Source organism: Melanotaenia boesemani, chromosome 21 (genome assembly GCF_017639745.1).
Source record: "Melanotaenia boesemani isolate fMelBoe1 chromosome 21, fMelBoe1.pri, whole genome shotgun sequence".
Classification (NCBI taxonomy): domain Eukaryota; kingdom Metazoa; phylum Chordata; class Actinopteri; order Atheriniformes; family Melanotaeniidae; genus Melanotaenia; species Melanotaenia boesemani.
This window is the reverse complement of record NC_055702.1, coordinates 8,109,910-8,129,613: the sequence shown is the minus strand read 5'-3', so window position 1 is coordinate 8,129,613 and position 19,704 is coordinate 8,109,910. Positions and strand designations below refer to the sequence as shown.

The window sequence follows — 19,704 nt, the reverse complement described above, 5'->3', positions numbered from 1 at the left end:
ATTAGGGAAGAAGGGGAGGAGGACATCACATAAGCGAAACTACAGATCAAAGTCAGGGGGGGATTTGCACACTTCCAAGATTTTCATTTAAGCTAAGCACCACAGCTGTACCGCAAAGCCAGATTACCTTTTTTTGTACTCTTAGAAAGAGACCGGGAGAGAGAAAAATCAGATTGCCATCGATGCACAGCCACTCCAGCGTCCCCCAGTTCAAAGTCCCGCACCTTGATCCCTGTCTGTTTTACAGATATTATTGCCAGGCTGTGTTGGAACTTAACTGCCTGTTTGATGTAACAGCTCACTCATTTAAGATGAGTTTTCTTTATTGCTCTTCTTGAATTGAAGAGGTGCAAGCAGTATATGATCCCCTTTCTTTCCTCTCTCTGGAGTTAGGTGTCACTTAAAACCAATTTGAGGGGGAGGAGAAGACAAAGCCTGCTTGTTGCTGTTGTATTACCAAGGTTTACAGTCTGCATGAGGTGAATGTAGAGTTGAGGCCAAAACAACAACCGATGAGTGCATATCCATCATCTGCTCACCTGCCCACGAATCCCATTCACAAATTGGCAAATCAGGGACATTACTGAAGTATTTTCATCAGCTTTTAGGATATAATGAGGCAAAAGGAGGGATAAAACTGCTCTAACAAATGAAATATAGCAGGAGATGAAGTAGCGTCATAGCTGGTCATCTACTATGTTGAATAATGTGCACATTTAGATTGTGACCAAGACTGATTGCCCTTGATGCATGTGTGCAGGAATGTAAGTAATGTGAATATGAGTCAATTTAACATCCCCTCAATGTCCCTTTGTGAGTCATTACATCTTGTTTCCCTCAAGCCTTTCTTGATGTACTGTGGAAACCATAGCAACAGCACCACTCTGTCCATCGAGGCGGTTCGGTGTAACATTTCAGAGCACAGAAGCAGATGGCAGCAGCTCTGTGGTCACCAAAAGTCAAAAAAGAAAGATTTGTGGCTGTGACTTGTACGTGTGATTTTCATACATGGTGCCTGTCTGATCCTCTCTTCTTTCCCTGTTTTTGTATTTTACTGTTTGTTTGCTTTCTTCCAGTTATGGGCAGTTTCGAAGAAGGTGAACGAAGTCAGTCAGTCTCTCAGGGAGAGGGGGCCGTTATTCCAGCACCGCTCATTCGCAGCTTCCCCCAACCTCAAGTCACCTGGTTCAGAGATGGACGCAAGATTCCGCCCAGCAGTCGCATGTGAGTTAACATATTTATGTTTGCTGGCTTTTCAAGAAGAGTCTTTTGATGTGTTTTAATTTTTATTTGTGTTTGATTCTGAGAATACTTTTGCTTCTTTGTTCTTGAGGTTGACTGAGGCCTCTGGTAGAGGACCAGAGCTTGGTTGAGAGAAGAGTAGTTTATAGTCATAGAAAGGTAGATAGATGAATATATTCCCTGTGCTATTACCGTCAGGTAGGGGATACTTTACGCATTCCTGCATGTGTGTGTGTTCCAAAGTCACTGATCCTCATCTCATCACATCTGCATTTCTTCGCAGTGGGAGGTGACCTTGCCCTTAGTTAGAGTGAATCTTCCTTATCAGCTCCTCTTCATCAGTAATCATTCCCTGACCTAGAATCACAATGAGACAAGTGCCCAGACAGTCTGAAAAGACGAAGGCTCGGGTTGGGCAGACTGGTCTCTTCAGTTTGCTCCCATTGAAGGAAATCAGGATAACTTCTGTTAAACAGTAAAAATAGATGGATGGATGGATGGATGGATGGATGGATGGATGGACAAAGGAATATGGAGCTAAGTGTATGCTTAAAGAAGCCATTTGCAGTATTTCCCTTGTCATCCTCCAGTTTCTATGCCCTTTATGACCTTCTGAAAAGTCTCATTTTGCTCTGATTAATTGCTCAAAACTTTCTTTTTTTTATGTATTTTGCATAAACACTGAACAGTTTTTGGTATCAAAGCAAGGCACACAATCAACTTTGCATTTTAGCTTTCATGGATTTTGTAAGTTCAATTCCAATTATGAATATTTGGACACACAGGTTTCTTGTCCCACAGGAAAATTGGGTCGGTTTGGAACAGTAAGTTTATTTAAACTGTGCCCAACCAGCCACAAGGCAGGCAAAAGCAGACTCTTAACAATTGAGATAATTAAGTAAAAGAGGCTGGAATACAGCCAAGACCTTGTTTGGGAGTGAATTACTCCCATTTGTCTGGACTTTAAACCTATAAAGAGGGTTTATATTTTAAAGAGCAAATGGCTTTGTTTTGGGTGTTTTTCCTCAGTTTTTCTGCTCACTTGGATCTCAGTTATCAATTAGTCCCCCGTGTATACTGTCTATAGTCCAGCATCTTCCCCATTCAGCTGTCAGTTCGTCTGTACTCCCTGCCTGTGTTCCTTATGCCGTGCCTTTCAGCATTCGCAGTTTGTAGCTCATTTAGTTTTGCATCTTTCTGTTTCTTGATTTCAGCATCCACCTCCCAATGAGCTTTTTTTTTTTATTTTTTTTTTTTTTTTACCAGACACATTTTTGTAATTTTGCATCAAAATAAATAAAGCTTGCAAGTAAAGTTTTTTTTTTTTTTTTTTTTTTTGTCTGTTTTTGTTTGTTTGTTTTGTTTTTTTGTCTTTTAACCTCCCCCCCGTGTCTTGCATTTTAGCCCTCTTTCCCTAAGCTGAAGCCGTAATACCCACTGTGTGTTCTTAGCTTCTCCTCATCCTCGCTCCCTGCCCTGCAGCTGTGAGAATGCTAATACCACACACACTACCAAGGTCACAGTGTGCAAATGAGCACTGTTGATAACAGGCAGCACTTTTTTTTTTTATTGAAAATCATTTAATTGAATTTGATTCATGCCAGTGGCATTTACTCTATGGAGGCATCAAAGTCTCACCAGTGGTTGAGACTAGAGGTGCACTAGAGAAATCTGCACCAAATTACAACTGTTACCTTTAGCTTTCTCCAAACATGAGTGCTCTTCAGGGTCAGCTCCAGCTGTATAGTCTCTCCAAGTATTGTTGCACAGGCCTCATGTTTAATGCAGTGTCACTGTAACTCTGGTAATTCAAACTGCAAAAATATAGGTGTGTCAGGAGTTACCAAGCTATTGTGGGGAATAGCAATGAAGGAGTAGGAAGAAGGATTGTGGAAAAAAAAATAAAAATACATGGACTCTGGCTCCATCTTACCTTCCCACTCTCTCATTTTCGATTTCCCCTCACTGTCCCTTGTTCCTGCTATCCCTCCTCAGGTGTCATAACTTTAATTTGCAGACTCTTCGGGGGTCCGTCTTGCTGCTTGTCTCTGTGTTCTGCTTAATCACACCTCAGCGACAGAGGAGAAAGGGGCAACCAGACCCCAAATTTATGTGGTAATCACCTCCAGCCAGTCAGACAGCTAAGAAATTTTATTTTGCAGCAACAAGGTGGATGAAGCTTAGAAATCACTAGGATGACACTTGTTAATTATGAAGACTATTTTGAGGTGATGTCTGTCTAAGTTCTGTGTCTAACTGGTCCCAAATTTTGCATCTGCTAAAATTTAAATCAAAGTATTAAAAGCATCAGTTAATGCAAATCCTTTAATGTTGGTAAGAAAGCGAATCATTAAAGTGACTTCTCGTCTTTTATTTTTTCTTTGTTTTAAGCAGTACCTGCTAATCATTTGTTATTACCACCAGAAAGTGACATTACTTTACCTGCTGTGAGCCCCACGTCTGGACAAACTGAAGAATGCTTAACCATTGCTAAGTTTATCAGACAAGACATTGTTTTTTGTTGAAAATGAAGGTTTTTAACATTTGGTGGAATTTGTGGCTCTGAGTTTCCAGTATCATTAAAAAAAAAAATATTTACATAAGACTGAAAAAACTTTATGATACTTTGAGCTGCATGATCAGTTAGCAAGCTGAAAAGATATCTCCCACCACAGACGCAGTGACAGCGCTAACAATGGAGTCGTATGAAACCATCACGTTATTATTAATGTGCCTGGAGATCATAGCCATGACAGAGCGACATGTTGCTGAAACTTTGTGAGTCTACGTTAAGGCGATGGAGAAAGTATTTTCTCAGATTTTAAAGGCTTGGCTCTGTGGTTTACACTGAGATGGTTAACTCTTCATCTTATTGTTGTTTTGGTCGCATTTGTTATATTTTAATCATTGTGTGTGTGATCATAACTGATCCTGTACAAGCTGTATTGTTTTGGGCCGATCAGCTACACATTTCTCTAAAGCTGTAGCACTCAAACTGTTCAAAGCTGCACTGAACATGACCAGCAGTATAAAATGCCATATAGAGAACTACGAGTTCATTGTAGAATGACAGCAATTGCTTGTTAAAAACCACACGCAAGCTAATGAAAATGCAAAAGCATCACAGGTTAAAGTAGCGTTGCATGTGTGTGAGTACAGCGCTACTGTATGCCCAGGATGTGGAAAGGAAACTCACCGCAACTTAATAAATTCTGCATTTTTTAGTTCCAAGCTGCCAGATTACCCCTGGCAAAGCAGCGTCTCAGTGTGGAACTGCAACTGCTCTCTCTCTGCCATGTGGCCTGTGCAGCTGCTGGTTTTGGCAAAGACAGATACTGTCTGACAGCACGCCCATAAACTTGCAGATTCACTTATTGTTGTGCTTTTCCTTTGATGGTCTTTGCTTTGCCCTTCTTTGCTGTCCAGGTTCAGAAACGTGTTTGTGTTTGATTCCATACAGCCACTTGATCATTGCTTTGCATGTAAATGTTTCCAATGTTTTGATATCAGCCTGATTATTGTCTAATTATTATTCTGGATAAGACACTGCCCATATGAACAGAATTTTATGATCCCCTTAACCCCATTAAGTTTATAATTAGAGAAGCAATAATAATCCAGATGAGACATAATATGGCAAAATCACTTTTCATGTTCTGGGGGGCAAATATTCAGGTACCTGAAGTCAATACCAACTCAAAAACACAACCCTGATATTTAGCTTTGGGCCTCCTAAATCTAAAATGTCATTCAGAGAGCCATTCAAATCAAAAATCAAATCAAACTTAATTTATATAGCACCTTTCATACAGAAAAATAGCAACTCAAGGTGCTTTACAGAGAGTAAAATCCCCCAGAACCCCAACCCAAGAGCAGCAAGCCCACCCCTTCCCATCAAACACACACACACAACACAGAGGGTAAAAGCAAGTTAAAAGGACCAAGGAAACATATTCAAAGCTGTATCACTTTACAAACGAATCCAGCCCCCTCCTCCTGTATCTCTACCTAACTTTGAGTTTAGATGAATTTGCTCCTGCCTTTACAGTTGCTGTAATAATGTTAAGTGAACTAACATAAGAAATAAATGTTTACTTAACATAAGAAATTCTAATAATGCTCTACCAGGATTTTATTCAATGAATCCTCTCAAATTCAGTAAGAATATGCTCCAGGGCTTGCTGATATAAGTAAGGCTTTAGAAGAACTCAAACTTCCCAGTGATATAGGGGGACAATGTTTGCATGACTCATTGATCAGACTATACTCTCAATATCCTTAACCTACACAAACATCATAATCATCATATTGTCTTTTTTAGTATAAAAACAAGTAGCTGGAATATTGAAGTGCATATGCAGCGAATGACCTGCAATAAAGCAGTTCATCTTTTATTTGTAATGAAAAGCAGAACGCAGTAAGAAAAAAAAAAAACTTATTTAGTGCTAAAAATCATTATTCTTCCCTTATTGAATAGTAATGCATTACATCAGGGTCTTTCCCATTCAGCTGCTGTGATTTGTTGTGTTATTTTGGAGGCTTAATGTGGTGTATAATCAAAGCATCTGTCAGTAAACACATTTGCCAGAAATTGTAGGGTTGTTGGCTAGAGGGTGAATCTGTCTCTTGATTTAGCAGCAGAACCTGTCCTCTTACTGTTTTGCTCTGACAACAGTTGTGTCCCTGCTGCCTACTGTTTTTCTCCCAGAAACTTTCTATTGACACTTTGGCATGGATTTATCTGCGTTGCACTGAAACAAACTTGTACAAGTGTTGGTTAAGACAGAATACAGAGGAGTCTGACCTGTAGGAGTCAGTGGGAGGACATCCCTGACATGCACACACTTTGTAGCTTGCTTAAATAATCCGCTGTAGCTGCTGATCAATTAATGGCCTCTGCCTGTGACGCTCGGATCCTGTCAGTATGCCATGGATTCCCCATTAGTCACAAAGGCCAGTGAATAGCCGAGCCCTTCTTCTGTGTTTTCCTACTGCTGTTTAGTGTTAGTCATGAACCCACTGAACTACAGGTTAAAAGACATCAGATGTCAAAAAGAAGAACAATTACAAAGAAATTTAAGGGATTTTTAAATCAGTGTATAGTAACTTTTAAGATGGGGGAAGGATATTGATTTATTTTCTTGTCATTTTTCTAGAATGATTTGATCTTTTCCTTGACGAGGTCTTGAAACTGTTGCAGAGCTTATATTCTTTTTAGTTTCAAATAGAAGCTGCCGTTGACAATATTCCAGTGCATCCAGTCCATCTTGGTCTGTATGCACTGACAGGTCAATGGCAGAAAAATTTAATGTATCATTAGAAACTTTCTTTGAATTGGTAGCTGATGTTTTTATTTTTTATTCTTTTTCATTCAGTTTTATTCTTTTAGAGAGAGCCATTTATATCTACCTGCCTTGTGTCCACATACATGCCATGTTTTTTACTACAGTGTCTCCGAATGGACAAACTGTGTGAGAAGTGAGAATCCTCTGAGCATTATATCTGCAGTACCAGCTTTGCTGGACAGGTGCTAAACCACTCTTTTTGGTATAAGTAACACATTAAAAGGTACATAGAATACAGTACACATGTACACAGTGTTGAAGTAGTTACCTGTAGTGCAGTCATCGCTGCACCTGAGGGCACTGGATCCACTCACAGTCTAAGAATTTTGGCTGCTGATGGCCACTGTCCATTCATAACTAGCTTGGCATTTGAAGTCATTGCTATGCCTACGTTTACCACTAGATGTCAGTAATTTATGCACACTGTACCTTTAAGGCAACTTAAATATAGATACCATAAGCTTTACTGTTTTGCCATCTCAAATGAATGAATGTTTATTTTCATGTCTGGCTGTCCAACAGAGCCCATCCCTTATGGGATTATTTAGACACATTTGCAATAAGTTCACTGCAAGCCACATTGTAAGAATATTAAGTTTTTTACAAGAGCTTCTTTCAGTTTGTGCAGATTATGATAACGATACCTGCTAAATTGCAAAAGGTTGCAACTGTAAAGAACAAACATGGATTCTAAAAGTCAGGCTTCAGGAGTTGAGAGACTAAGAGATCACTGCTCTCTTTACTACTGCATGTTTTAGTATGTGTGCTTGTTTGCTGCATCTTTGGTGCAGTCATCATATGAGTTGGAGGGCACATCTGCCTCATGCTGCCACAGTTCAGCTAGTGTTGCCTTTTTCTCCGGGTCCTTATAATCGCGGTTGTTTTTGTTTGGCTTTCAGTTGTACGTTTTTGTTTCGGTCATTTCACACTACTTTATTAATTATTGGTTTGTACGAGCTAGCAGTTGCAGTGTGACTGCGAGCTTGTCGCAGCAATTCTTTTCAGAAATGGTTTCAATTTGTCAAAGTTTTTGTATTTATTAGGAACATTTGACAATAAACACATTTTCTGTAAAGCGCATGTGTGTCTTCTGATTCCGTTACACTTTCTCAGTTAGTTTATCTACTGCTTATTGTAAATAAAGTGTGATTATTTAGCTGTACACCAATTTAAAAATAATCTTTGGTGTAATTTAAAGATGCAAACATGAAAGAAAGAACATACCATTCAGCATACCAAAAAAATTATAGTTTATTTGGATTTCGCCTTTTTGGGAGAGTTAAAGACGCCTTTTTATTTATTTTTTTCCTACCTCATGTTGGTTGTCTGATCACTCAACAAACCACAAGCAGCTGGAAGTAAGAGCACCAAGAGTGAGACACAAATCTCCAGTTCATGTCCCCAGTGTGAAAACAAGTGTCTTTTTTTCATGAGCAACAGTCTCTCCTCTCTCCCACTCCTGCATCCTCCATCCCCAGGAGCTATGGCTTTTTCATCACAGGTCTACTGAGCAGTAGGGCATGCAGCCTGTTGTGTGCTCTTGGTCTAGCTTTCTTTTGCCTTCATTTGTCCACTGCCTCTGGTTTGACACATACCATAGCCAGCCATGTGAGCCGCTTGATCCTGTCAACCTCTCTTGCTCTCCTGGGGGAGGCCATCAGCCAACTGGGCCCATTTGTCTGCATGTAATGGAGGTCTGAGGCTGTGGAGCGAGGTTAGGCCCCTCACGGCCCAGCAGAGAGGGACTGCCGCGACAGATGCCGAAACACTCCAATATGTGAATGTGTGTGTTAGAGCCAGGCCAGCACAGTGTCAGTGCTGGATTAACACACATGCATAGAGACTGACGAAGTTAGTGGTTGAAATAGAACAGAAGATATTCTCTTAATCCTGAGTTTCCAAATACAAAGTCCAGGGACAATTTGTTTTTCATTAAAGAAAGCAGCTGTGGATCATTGTTAATTTAATTTAGCTGAAATTCAGTTTATTTGTAATAGTGGAAATTAAAGAAGACGGCAAGCCAGTGGCAAATAAAACATTAAGATCTGCATCTCTTTGTCTCAGTCAAAAATATATCCATATCATTACTGATGAAAGTGCCACAAGAATAAAAAAAATCTTCATTGTTAACATAAATAAATTGATTTGCAAGTCAGTAATTGCATCCGAGAATAATGCTGCTTCTTTCTACAAATAAAGCTAGGGTTGTATAAAAGCTTCATGTGTGGCTAAGATGTTTCTGAGCTGCTGTCCAGCCTCTCAGTCTCTCCGGTGCACCACAGCTCTTGCCGAAGAATAATAAGGAAAAGAAAAAATGGGTTGGAATAAAAAAGAAAAAGCTTTTTTAAGATGTGGGAATAAACAAAGAAAGAAGAAAAAAACTAAATGGAGATGGAGGCATGTTCGCACATATCTGATTTGTCCAAATTTCTCAGCTCTGCGGCTTGATAAATCCCTGCACCGTGCTGGATACGTGGTAAGCTGTCGTTACAAGTGAGCTCCAGACAGCTGCTCGCAATGCCGCTGAGATGGAAAGCTCAATAAGGATGACCAGAATTTATTCAGAGACAGGAGAGCTAAAAGTAATAATGTACAGCAAAATAAGAAATTACTCTAGGAAGCTGGTTTAAAGAAAGTCATCACAGTTTTTAAACAAATCCTTATCTCTTTCCTCTGCTCCCTTGATATACATGTTAAGCCATTCAGGATAATTGGCTTCCTTTTATTTTCTTCCAGCATCATGTGTTCTTTGATCCCCGAGGCCCAGCAAGCTCTGGGAGCAGTTAGATCTGCTGAACAAGCTGCGTAACAAAGTTTTGTGTGACCCCCACTGCACTAGCACTGATTACAGCCTGAGAGAGAGACGCTCAGTGGGGGAGCACATTAAAATCAACTAGCAAGGGGAAAAAATTACCTCCTGCTCCCAGTAAGTGATGAAATCTGAATTTGCTGTGGATAATATTAGTTGAAACTTAGTTTGGCTGCTGCTTGGATCAGGTTATTAAGTTTTGAATGGTCTTTTAGGACAAAAGAAAATAACAGTAAGAGCTCAAGAGGTCAAATTTCTGTTGCTGTAGATTTTCTGAGTTAACAGATCTTCAAAAGGTATAAAGTTAAAGAGGAAACATTACTTTTAACATCTGAAACAGGAACGGTGTATTTACTACAGCTTCAAGACAGAAGGGAGGAAAACACCATACAACAATCAGATTGTTAGGGCTATGATGCCCAAAAAGCAGGCTGTAATTAATTAGTAAAGTGTTTACAGGAACTTATTTCCTCAGCAACTGATGTAATTAACAAATGCCAGCTAAGAGGAATGGTGCTGATGTCTGGGTGACTATGAAAAACTCTCCCAAACCTTTGTTGCACTGTAAAAGACCATCAACAAGATTTTGTTTACTCTAGCTTGTGTTAGTAGGAATAAGAGATTCAATTAAATACCAGCTAATTTTGGAAATAAACAGCAAACTATTAGAAAAAAGCTGAGGATGAAAAGAGGTTTGACTTTTTAACAAGATTATAAACATACAATTTTTTGTGTGCTACATAAAGAGGTGCAAGCTCAAAGTTTTACCATGATTGCCTCAATTCAAAACTTCAGAATCTTTAATCTGTGAATAGACCTTCAAAAGGAACAGGAACAGCTTCCATGGATCTTCCAAAACTTAGGGTTTTGTGCAAGATAAATGATCAGTTCCTATCAGCAAGTGCTCAAGCTTTGTCATGTACTTTATCTCAGAGCGCAGACCGTCTTATCATGGCTATGGCTACTTGCTCTATCATATACTTTCGTTTTCTGGACTTCTTGTCAAAAAGGTGATGCCAGATTGCATCAGTATTTAAGAATGTTCCCGAGAAGTCACCTGGGATTCATTCCGCTCTTTGGACACTTCTGTGTTCCCTATGTCCCTGAAGAAATTCATAATTCATAGCTGTGTGTCCAGGATGTCACTGTTCCAGCGAGCTAGCATAAAATATTTACCGCAGATCATAAGCTGTCACCACTGAGAACTGCCTGGCCCTTTAGAACGAGTTTTTGAGTCTCAGCAGGTGCAAGGAATCCCAAATAAACAGGGGTCGCTTTTTTTTTCATTTTTATCATTTAAAAATTAAGCATTGTGAAGATGTGACTCATATTGTAATGCTAACAGCACAGCTAGCTACTGTATTGCTGTTTTAGGTGTTTCAACAGCAGCTATATACTTTCAGCTATATTTAGCATTTAAGAAGTTTTTTTTTTTTTTTTTTTTTTTTAGATGTTTTAAGTAAAAAGTGTTTTTTAAATTGTATTTATTTATTTGAGTTTTCTTTGTTCGTCATTAAGGGGAATGGGTGTTCTCCCATTGCACCCCAGGATCAGGATGTAGAATTAATCAGGGTTAATTTGTAACTAAAATTTACAAGACAATGGTAATTTTTACACTTCTTCATAGCAATATTTAAAAATTACTGTATATTTTTAAGATGAAAAGGAGGCCAAGCCAACGGTAGACGAGAATTCGGCCATTACTAATCTCTTTGATCTGTTTTAATCCATATTAAGTCCTAATAACAGCTTTGAGAAAGTTACAGTTAAGTTACTTAAAAATCCAACTTAAATGTCTCATAGTACGGCAGGTGGGTGTTGAACTAAATTGATTAGTCTCTTTTATTGCAGTAAAATCCTAAACTCTGTTAATACATTTTGTGATGTGTTCTTTCCCTCAAACTGTATTGGTTTAGTAGTTTAGTATATTTTAAGGCAGATGACCAAATAACACTTCCACAAATGATCACATTCAGCATTTGGTGGAAACGATAGACAGGGTAAAAGGAAAAAACAGTACACAGATGGATAAGACGTGTGGAGCATGGCACCCAGTTGGAATGTGGTATTAGATTGTCGACCAGGCACAGATAATAAGAAAATATTGATTGTAAACATGTTCAGAGGGCTGTAACATCAGGCAGCAGGGTGAAGGATTTCTTCCTCACCTGCTGCTATGTTTGACAAAAGGAGAGTGAAAGGGAGAGCTTGAAAAGACAACAATAAACTCTGTGTCCATGGGACTCCTGATGAGACAGTGAACCAGTGCTCTTGTATTCAGGTGTCATTTCATCAGCTGATAATGAGGATGCTATGTCGCCAAAAGTAATTCGCTGCCAAATGGCAGATTTCAGGAAGTAGAGAGCTACAAATAGCCAATTAAAAGCTCCGGCTTATTAGGCAACAAAATCATATTTGAGAAAGGAGAGGATGTCAATATTTCTGCCTTGCCCAGTCAGCACTTACACATTGTTTGCACAAAGTAAATCGATGGAGCTAATGCTGCTTGAACAGAGTAATTAAAATGGTAAAATGTTTGATGTCTCTTTCAGCCACAAGATCAACTGTGGACACATATAAACTTCAAACATATTTAGCTCCAATTAGAGAGCGTAACCTTTGAAGAAGCTGAATGCATTTTTTTTTTTTCACAAATAACTTTTCTGAGGGCACTCTTATCTCTTGGTGTTTTTATTTTTAGTTTCACTTCTTCAGTGTCCCAGATTTCTCACCCCAAAGTAATTATGATAATCCCACAGTCTCAACGTCATTTTATAAACAGTGTATTCACCTTGTTTTGTGCTTTATTTTTCCTCTTCAGTGCAATTACTCTGGACAACACGCTGGTAATCTTGTCTACTGTGGCACCGGACGCTGGGCGCTATTATGTGCAGGCAGTAAATGACAAGAATGGAGAGAACAAGACCAGCCAGCCCATCACTTTGTCAGTAGAGAGTGAGTACACACATTAACACCAATTTTCCAATCTTATAACAAACCAGACTGAAATATGCACCTGACACAATGGCTTGCATGTAAATATAGGTCAAAATATGATAAACTCAGTTGGTTTTTAGAAGTATTTATTGTATTCTTGGAAGGGGTTGTAGTTTAAAAGGCTGATTGTAGTACATTAAGGCTCTACAAGCTGTATTTATCAGGGTACTTTACAAAATAAGTTCTTTATAAAAGAAGATAAGTGATTTTCTCTACCCACTGTCTGAACAAATGCAGCACTTTTAATAATATAAAACATCCTTCAAAACATTCCTTGATATAAAATTATTTGCACACAATTCTTTTAAGTCTTAAGACTTTCTTGCAAAGTAATTGTTTTCTTTTTCTTACCTTGACTTCATAAATAGGATTTTTCATACATAGATTTTTTTTTTTAAATTAAACACAAAAATCTCTTAGTAACCAGTTAAGAATGAAGCATAAATCACTGTTAGCTGTAAATTTTGCCAATAAATGAAATAAAAAAACAGAAAACAATGCATGTAGTGTTTTCTGACCATGAATTCATATTGGATACTCTTTACAGCAACCACAATTTATTCATTACAGATTTAACTAGAGCACTGTTTATGACTTCGCTGGCTGTTTACAATCAGTAAGCTGGCACGGAGGGTAGCAGGACTCATCCTCAGACATAGTGTGATGATCTTGAATCACCAGGGGGGAGCTCCTCCACGTTGAAAGAATTCAACCGAGGCGGTTGAGACATCTGATTAGGATGCCTCCTGGTGCCTCCCTTTAGAGATTTGACAGCCACATCCAACAGGAAGGAGAACCTGGTGTAGACCCAGAACATGCTAGAGGGATTATGTGTCCCTTCTGGCCAAGGAATGCCTCAGGATCCACCAGTAGAAGCTGGAAAGTGTTGGTGGGGAGGGAGATGTTTGAGTTTACCTCCTGGACCTGACCTTGGATAGACATATAAAATGGATGGATGTTTGCAGTCAGATCTACTTTCTACAGCTGTGCTTTTGCAAAGACTTTGCAGTTGATAATCACTCTACGATTTCATTCCACAAGGTCTGCCTGATCAGTTATTGGAGATTGATTTCCTTGTCTGCAAGTCACTGTGTAAACAGGAGGAGAAGATTGCTGTAATTAGCCTTCCAACACTGTGCAAGGGTTTTAACAGCAAACACATCAAGATTCAAGTACCTATACTACATAAGGATCAATTCATTTACAGAAATAATCCCAATTCTGCCAAAACCCAGTTAGTTTGCCAGCCTGTATGTCAAATAACCAGCCTGTTTCCCTCCTTCTTTATTTCTTAAAAATGATCTCTAACGTTGTGTGGTGGTTAGCACCACAGCCACACAGCAAGAAGGCCGCTGGTTTGAATCTTGGCCGGGGGGAGGTTCAAACCTTGAGGGCGGTGGCCTTTCTGTGTGGAGTTTGCATGTTCCACCTGTGTATGCGTGGGTTCTCTCCAGGTACTCCGGCTTCCTCCCACCGTCCAATGACATGCATGTTAGGTTAATTGATGACTCTAAATTTTCCCTGCGATGGACTGGTGACCTGTCCATCGCCTCTCACCTGTTAACGCTGTAAAAACTTACAATTCAGCCAATTCCTCAAATAAAGACAAATTTGAAGAGAGTCTATGCAACAATCATCAGTGAATCTCCTAAAAGAGAGAGAGGAGGAACCTTAAACGTCACACAAGATAAAACTAAACATGTGTTGTGAAACTGCAACCTGCACATACAGCTTCAAAATGCACTTCACATCTATGATTATTTGACAGAAATAATGAAAATGCACTTTGTGTGGTTAAGAAAGGTTAAATTAAACTGATCACGCTCATTAATATTGTGACATTTGACATAAAACTTTAAATGGAATCATTAAATACAGTTTAATCTCATTTTTATTAGTTCATACCGTCAGGTTATAACTCAAGCTGCCAATAGGCCAACAAATGAATAACTTTTGTAAAGCATTAAAATTTGTGAAAGCACTTTTGGCATAATCAGTACGGAAATATAACAAATTAAAGGTGAATTATTCAGTTAAGATCTCCTTTCCCTTTTCTGTTTGTAGACTGTAGCTTCAGATTGATAAAAAATTGTTTTTGTATTCACTGTTTTGATGCATTCCTGAGTTTCATAATACCTAAAAAATATCAGCAATACTATTTCACTTGGTCTTTATCCAGAAGGATGAAGTAATTAAATCTGGCATTTCAAATTTGACTAAAAATGCTATAATATACTAATTTTGTAGGAACTCAAACTGTGATTATATTCAGAGTTATTCACACATTGCTTTGCAGGCCACACACACAACAGGGGGTTAAAAACAAAGTATTTTTTTTATATTCATCAACATCTTTATCTTCCAGAGCAAAATAAAATGACACACAAGGCAAACCAGTGCAGTCGGACTCGGCCAGACAAAAGGAAATAAACAGGAAAACCTAACACACAGTATCGTACGACATGGTAGACTAGAGTTCACTATGAAAGTGAGTGAGGAGGATGAGGGTAAGATATTAAAGTTGACAACTTAAGGGAGCAGAAATAGCCTGTGGCACATGTTGAGTTGATTATACAAGTGCTGGAACACACACATGCATACACACACAAGTTGAGATTAAGAGAGAGCCTGGCGGGAGGTTGTAGCTCTGCAGGTCTAATGGAAACATGCCCTGTATTAACATTAACATGCCACACATGCTCAACAACCACACACACAAGTATGCACAGTCTGCTGGGAGAGTTGTGTGTGTTTGAGTGAGTGCTGGCATTTCACCATTTGAGCTCGTGTGACTGTCAGTATCTGCCACAGCAGCTGCTGCTGCAGCAACGTCGCCCAAGAGTTGGAAGCTGCAGAGGACAACGGAAATGCTGAGAAAACTACTGTTGCAGATTCATAGGGAGATCAAAGGTTTAAATATTTGCCCTCCATTGGCTCTTTTCTTAATAATTTGGGTATTTATTTATTTTTATTTTTTTGTTGAATTTATAAATATCAGCCTCCTTTTTTTTTTTATAAAGACTAGACAGGAAAGTGGCTATTCTATAATTTCATAGAGTACCATGCAAAGGCATTTTTTATGTCCAGTTAAGTGATCAAATGTGGTTCTTTGCCCAATAAAAGGGTAAAGAGGATCCATTTCTGTTACTGAATCAAGAATCTTAAAGGAGTCAGTATATGACACCCATGTTTGAAAGTGTTGTAACATCTCCGTTCTGGTTTGATGGATTTTCTTATTGGAAAAAAGCCACTAGCACTTTTAGAGGTGTGGACAGTATCAAATGTTGATTTAACCACAGATTCTGGATGATCTGTGCTTCTTTTGCAGTAGTCTGTATTTGTTGTTTATTTTTTTTAAAGAAAAAAGTCTTTTTTTTATCTAACCATTCTAACCATTAAATCTCTGCCGTGCCTCTGGTGCCAGCGTAACAATGCTTAATAACTCTAACACTACACTTTATAGTATTCTATGTCTACCTTTTTTGTTTCTTTTTATTTAATTTGCAATTATGGCCAAAAACTGGTTTAAATTCATTAGTGCAAAGGATTTTTTTTAATAAAAAATATATCCAGCTTGTTTAGATGCCAGTTAAATAATTTGTGAGGATGTTAGAACAGATTTTTTATTAAGGTTATAATTGTGCAGTAAAACTGTCCAACACCACTCCAGTCTGTTAAATAACTCTGAAGATTTTATATATATTTGTTTGCTTTTTAAACACCCCTGATAGAGTAGCAGTCTAAATACCTGTTTTGCCTCCTAGACAACTTAATAAGCTACACTTCCACTCTTCCTGGTAATTGTTATTTCTTAATTACATCACAAACTGAAGAAACAATCCTGAAAAGACTTTGTTATATTCATACACTTTTCTCTTGCTTTGTGGGCGATAATAAGAATTTTTTCAGCGTTAGGCAGGTGCTAAGAGATGCCTGTGACTACAGATTGTTGGGAAAGCTTTCAGAAGTCTTTAAAATGCTTTAAAAATTGCATCTGCTGACCTTCCCTAAAGATGACCGTGAACAACACGATTGTAAGAAGGTATTTGACATCTGAGACCTCTCAGGATTTAAAAGAAAAAAAACAACAAATTAACATTTTTTAACTTATACTTTTAAGTACACACATGTTTTTCAGTACTTGTAAACAGCTTTCAGGTGACTCGCAGTCAATCATTGGCCCTGTCTCAGGTATGTTTGTTTATGGGTGCACATCAAGGCTTGCACATTACCAAGATTGTTGCGAATGAGTCATGACAGCCCCTGTAGCTTCATCTGACATGTGCAGCCACAAGCTCACTCCTAGGGCATGATGGGATTGACAGATCAGTGCGGGTTTATCACAGACTTGACACTTCTGAAGCAGCACACACACATGCAATGTTTTCACTGTCATGGGCTGAGTCTGATGCTTTGAACAAGCACACACACACACCAACTTGCTCTGGAGGTTTGCACATGCAGTGCAAGTTTAAAACATGAAAATTCATGTGCACGGACATGCTCACACACATACAACAGGGTATTTGCAGACTTAAGGTTCATGGTGGGCAAACAGGATTTCTTTTTTTCCCTGTTTGTGGTTCTCCAGAAGATAACTTATTATACACAGTCAGTGCACTGTCTCATCCTATTGGGCCCATCTCTCAGTCAGAACTCGGATGCAGTGTGTGCACTGGTCAGTTTCAATATTTCACATCAATGGGCACCCACAGAGAGCACTGAGTGGAAACAACATTTATAGTAGGCTAAAAACCCCACAGAATCAGCCAGCAGACTCACAACACTGTCAAATAAATTTAATTTTATTAATGGTTCAGGTTCATCGCTCTCTGCTTCATGCCCATATTTTTTTATTTTCCCCTCTTTGGTGTGTGCACTGTGACCTATCTGTCTAGATGTTGGAGGGCCAGCAGATCCCATTGCCCCCACCATCATCATTCCTCCCAGGAACACCAGTGTCGTCACGGGAACCTCAGAGGTCACAATGGAGTGTGTGGCCAATGCCAGGTAAAAATCCTACAACTGTAGAGTCATTAATCACATCATCACGGAATAGAAAGACCAATGATAAAACAGGATGTTGCAAAAACAAGGACATACAAACTGAAAAACATCTGATATTGTGTCTGTGTGTGAGTAGGCCTCTTATCAAGCTGAGTATCTCATGGCGTAAGAACGGCGTGATGGTGACCAGCGGCCTGAGCGATTTCAACCGTAGACTGACCATCCTCAGTCCTCTGGTGAGCGATGCCGGCTACTACGAATGCGAAGCCATTCTCCGCAGCAGCAGTGTGCCTTCAGTCAGTGCTGGGGCCTACCTGCATGTACTTGGTAAGAAATTTTTTTTTTTTTTTTTCCCCACCCATTTATTATCAGCTGTACATGCAGCAGCACAGTCATAACTGTCCCTTATACGTCCACATTTATGGGTGACAATATCTACTAATTTAAACTTGTTGCCACTATGGTTTCACACTAATTCACACTTTTCTTTCTTATGACAAAACCTGTTTCTTAAAAAGAAACGTGAAAATCAAACTCCATTGACAAACATTCATGATGTGAATAATTACACGCATAAAGGTGTTAAACACAAGAGATATGGAAATCGCCCCCCAACACACACACCATCTTTGTTTTATTTGTGTTTAAATACAGTGTTTTGTTGCTTTAAACCATTTCAACTCCCAGTCCCATCACTTATGAACTCCTTTGCTACTCCCCTCTTTTAGTGTCATCTCTGCCAATGTATTAAATTCTTCACCAGATGTCTGTTGCTATGCAAACTGATTTAAAATGAAATAATGCTTTAAAGATAATGTTACGTCCCACTCTAGGGCTGTGGGAGGGAGTAACAAAAGGAATGCTATGGACAGGTGTAAAAGTGAAACCAAGCAGATTGTGGTGAGCGTAAATAAAGATTAAAACCAGGTGTCAAACATCATCCAGTGTTGGGGTTAGTGCTGAAAGAAAAGTCAAAATGTTGTTCTTAAACCTATACACAAAATCCGCCAGGTAAACCAAACTAAGATAAATAAAATGGTGCACTTAAACCGGCAAACTTAATGAAATACCAAAAGTGCAGCAGTTCCAATAATCTAAGTGAAAACCAAATACTCTGAACTAGCTCAACACATCCGACCAATGTCTTCTAATGTTTAAACACCAAGGATAACTCAAAAGGCAGAACACAAACTAACTCAAAGAGAAGCTAAAAACAAGCTGTGTGTTACGAAGGTAAAGCCCAACCAAAACGAGACTACAAAATACTCCCACAAGGGGAAAACACAAACAGCCAGGGTTTAGCCCTGGTGGAACCTCAAAGTAGTCTGCAACACAAAAGGTACAGTAAACACACAGACGGGCCACGCCACCAGAATTCTGCGAAAGTGAGGTGAAGCCGTCTGTGCTATTCGGCTTTTCCTTTCTAAGGTGAGGGGAAGCAGCCTGAGCTGTCCAGCTTCTCCTCCTCCCGAATGATCTCAGCAGCAGTCTTTTATTTCTGGGATTCCGGCAAGCTGCAACATAATTGGCTGGGCGTTGAGCCAATCAGCAGGGAGGAGACCGGGGTGCGTCTGATCCAGCCACTCCGAACAGACATCAGGGCCTGGCATTTGCATACATAAACGAGCCACAGCTGTCTGCAATGAGTGGTGCCCGTAACAATAATGCCCTTTTTAATCCTGGATATTGTAAATGCAATATGGGAAATGAATGAAAAATACTGACATGCAAACATAAATGAAAATACATTATAAGAAGTGTAAGTTTTTACAATTCTAATGTGCTTTGAAGTCAATGACCACATTTGTTCTTCATCATAGCCTGAACCCCTTTAGGATGCATTCACACCACCCCTTCTGAATCAAATCCTAATTTCTTTACTGGAAAATCTGGATTGTTTGTGGAGGTGTGAATACGCAATCACACTCCGATGAACATCAAACAAGTGAACTTGTTGAACTTGTTGAAGGGGCATATGTGGTTCAAAAGGGTTGGTTTGTTTCATTAAGTGAACTCTGAAATGCTCAAGTCTTAATGCTCAAATTTTTGCCATGGTTGTTCCTATTACCATTGAAATGCGACCTCCATCACTCTGCGGTGTGAGCTGTACATGGCCCTGAAATGACATGCATGCCAAGAAGAAGACTTAACGTTGCATGCAGCTGTTTGTTTACGGAAGTAAATTTGGATACACATGTATTTGTGCATTAATTTGGAAGTTCTCGCACAGTCAAAACTGGCAAAATTATGACCAACAGATAATGGAAGAAGGAAATTGAGAAAAAAGAGAGCATAAATCTTAAC

The 19,704-nt window shown here is 39.1% G+C and overlaps 1 protein-coding gene across 5 annotated transcripts in view; it reads left to right on the top strand.

Moving 5' to 3' along the window:
- The window catches only part of sdk2b (sidekick cell adhesion molecule 2b), a 306,701-nt gene that overhangs the window by 231,383 nt on the left and 55,614 nt on the right, over positions 1 to 19,704 (top strand). For all 5 annotated transcript variants that reach the window (XM_041974087.1, XM_041974085.1, XM_041974084.1 and 2 more), the window contains exons 4-7: positions 1,077 to 1,224; positions 12,218 to 12,351; positions 17,292 to 17,403; positions 17,537 to 17,727. In XM_041974087.1, coding sequence (XP_041830021.1) covers positions 1,077 to 1,224; positions 12,218 to 12,351; positions 17,292 to 17,403; positions 17,537 to 17,727 — 585 coding nt within the window. The remainder of the gene's footprint in view (positions 1 to 1,076; positions 1,225 to 12,217; positions 12,352 to 17,291; positions 17,404 to 17,536; positions 17,728 to 19,704) is intronic.